General features: G+C 30.3%; 1 protein-coding gene across 1 annotated transcript; it reads left to right on the plus strand.

Annotated features, from left to right (window-relative positions):
* The first annotated feature begins 238 nt into the window (after nucleotides 1–238).
* LOC139898968 (small ribosomal subunit protein uS8) lies at nucleotides 239–2,082 on the plus strand. The gene is made up of 4 exons (XM_071881769.1): nucleotides 239–342; nucleotides 1,057–1,207; nucleotides 1,333–1,493; nucleotides 1,810–2,082. Exons 2-4 carry the CDS (start codon nucleotides 1,075–1,077, stop codon nucleotides 1,906–1,908), a joined length of 393 nt encoding a protein of 130 aa, XP_071737870.1. The 5' UTR covers nucleotides 239–342; nucleotides 1,057–1,074; the 3' UTR covers nucleotides 1,909–2,082.
* Nucleotides 2,083–2,358: the final 276 nt, after the last annotated feature.

Here is a 2,358-nt window from a genome sequence, read left to right on the forward strand (position 1 = left end):
TGATCAATTAATTCTGGACCATTCGTGTACAATGTTTAAAATATGGGACCAATCATAATCGATTTCAACTTTATGTCCCATCTTGATTTTTGGTACAAAGTTTGGGGACAATCATGATATTTGTTTTTATAATTAATACCATCGTCAATTGGTGGCATACTATATTAAATTAATTTAATTTGAATCCGATATATAAAGGTTATGTTTGAATACTAACAAGAGATGAGGGGATGATATTGTAACTTGTGATGTTCCATTAAAATCCGAAACCCTAACTTCATTTCAACCCTTTGTATCCTTTCCTCATTCACTGCAATCGCCGCTGCAGTTCTTCGCTTTCAGGTATAACCCTAATTTTATATAATTTGCATAGTGGTTTCTACATACAGCTCTAAAAAATTTGCAGAAAATTGATTTTTATTTCAATTTAATAATTGTTAAACTATTGATAATTTTGTAAGCAATGCTATCAGATTTTGATCAGAATAAGTGGTTATATTATAGGTATTACGATCGTTTTCTCATGTAATTTGTTTTACTGCTCGATATGTTCTTATGAGCTGATTTTAGAGCTGTTTTGCCTACGTGGCAAATTATGATCTCAGAATATACTGAATCTTTAGGATTTGTTTTTAATTAAGCTCGATAAGTTTGTTTGTGGCTTTATACAACTTTATTGAGTGTATAATCGCACTCACACACACACACACACACACACACACATATATATATATATATATATATATATATATATATATATATATATATATATATATATATATATATATATATATATATATATATATATATTTTTATTGTGTGTTTTTCTGTTTGTTAATCTGAATTATAAAATGATCTGATGCATATTAGCTAATGATAACATAGTAAAATTTTGTTTATTTCAGAGTATAGTAAAATTAACAATTGAAATTATTTTCAGATGATTAGAATTAGTATATTAATTGGTAATAAATTTGTTTTTACCTGTATTATTATTATGTTTTTGAAACTGTTATGTATAATTTCTAAATTAATTTTGGTGTTTTGTTATTGTAGCATTTTGATTTTGTGAAAATGGTGAGGGTTAGCGTTTTGAATGATGCTCTTAAGAGCATGTACAATGCCGAAAAGAGGGGAAAGAGACAGGTCATGATTAGGCCTTCTTCAAAAGTGATCATTAAGTTTCTTATGGTTATGCAAAAGCATGGTTTGTTCTTGCTTTTTCTTTTTAGTTTTTATAACCGTAGACGAGTTCTTGGTGTGACAGTTGTAATTCACAATCAATATAAGATATGGTTGATGATGTGTATTTGTATACTTGAATATGTGCAGGTTATATTGGTGAATTTGAGTATGTTGATGATCATAGGTCTGGAAAGATTGTTGTTGAACTTAATGGACGTTTGAACAAATGTGGCGTCATTAGTCCTCGTTTTGATGTCGGTGTTAAGGAAATCGAGCCTTGGACTGCTAGGCTTCTTCCTTCAAGACAGGTTAAACATCTTATTGTTTGGATCAAACCGTCAATTTTTGGAGTCGGGTTTAAATGGGTTGGGCTGATTTTTTGTTCCTTAAAATTTACAATCATTTAAAATAAAGTGATTCAAGAGAAGTTACACATTCAGATCCACTAACGGTGATGTTTTCACCTTTTCTCACTTTTTGATGGTTTCTTTAATTCATTTTTTTCACCTTGCTTAGTAAAAATTCTGAAAGTAGCTACCTCCATTATTTGTTATTTCTTGAATGGATGTTAATTGATGAACATTGTTTCAATACTAATATTTTTGAATCCGGTCATATTAATAGTTTGGGTACATTGTCTTGACTACATCGGCTGGAATTATGGATCACGAGGAAGCTAGGCGCAAGAATGTCGGGGGTAAAGTGCTTGGTTTCTTTTACTGAGACTCAAGATTTTCATGTGATGATGGCGTGTAATGCTATTATAGGCTAGGACTTGAAAAAAGTTGTGTTTTTTTTTTTGAAATTGGATTTTTGTTTATGCGAGATCATGTTTTTTGTTATGATTTATCTTCAGATATGGCATTTGTTTCTAATTAGAAAGTGATGCGTTTTTAACTCTTACTGCAATATATGATACTCTGCATACATCACAATAATCTGCATATACACAGTAATGGCTTTTAGCTTCAAAAAATATGCAGATGAGAGGGCGGAGATAAGATTTATTGATCGATGGAGCTAAAATCTGTATATACAATGTAACAAGTTCAAGATTACAACTCTTATCTATAAAATGTTCATAAACAACTGATAACAATGAAGTCAATAAGACCAGTTGATTAGACTAGACTAGGCTTATTGAGCATGTATGCCAAAGATTGTGTAGTTTCC

Source organism: Rutidosis leptorrhynchoides, chromosome 3, assembly GCF_046630445.1.
Source record: "Rutidosis leptorrhynchoides isolate AG116_Rl617_1_P2 chromosome 3, CSIRO_AGI_Rlap_v1, whole genome shotgun sequence".
In the NCBI taxonomy this organism is placed as follows: Eukaryota; Viridiplantae; Streptophyta; class Magnoliopsida; order Asterales; family Asteraceae; genus Rutidosis; species Rutidosis leptorrhynchoides.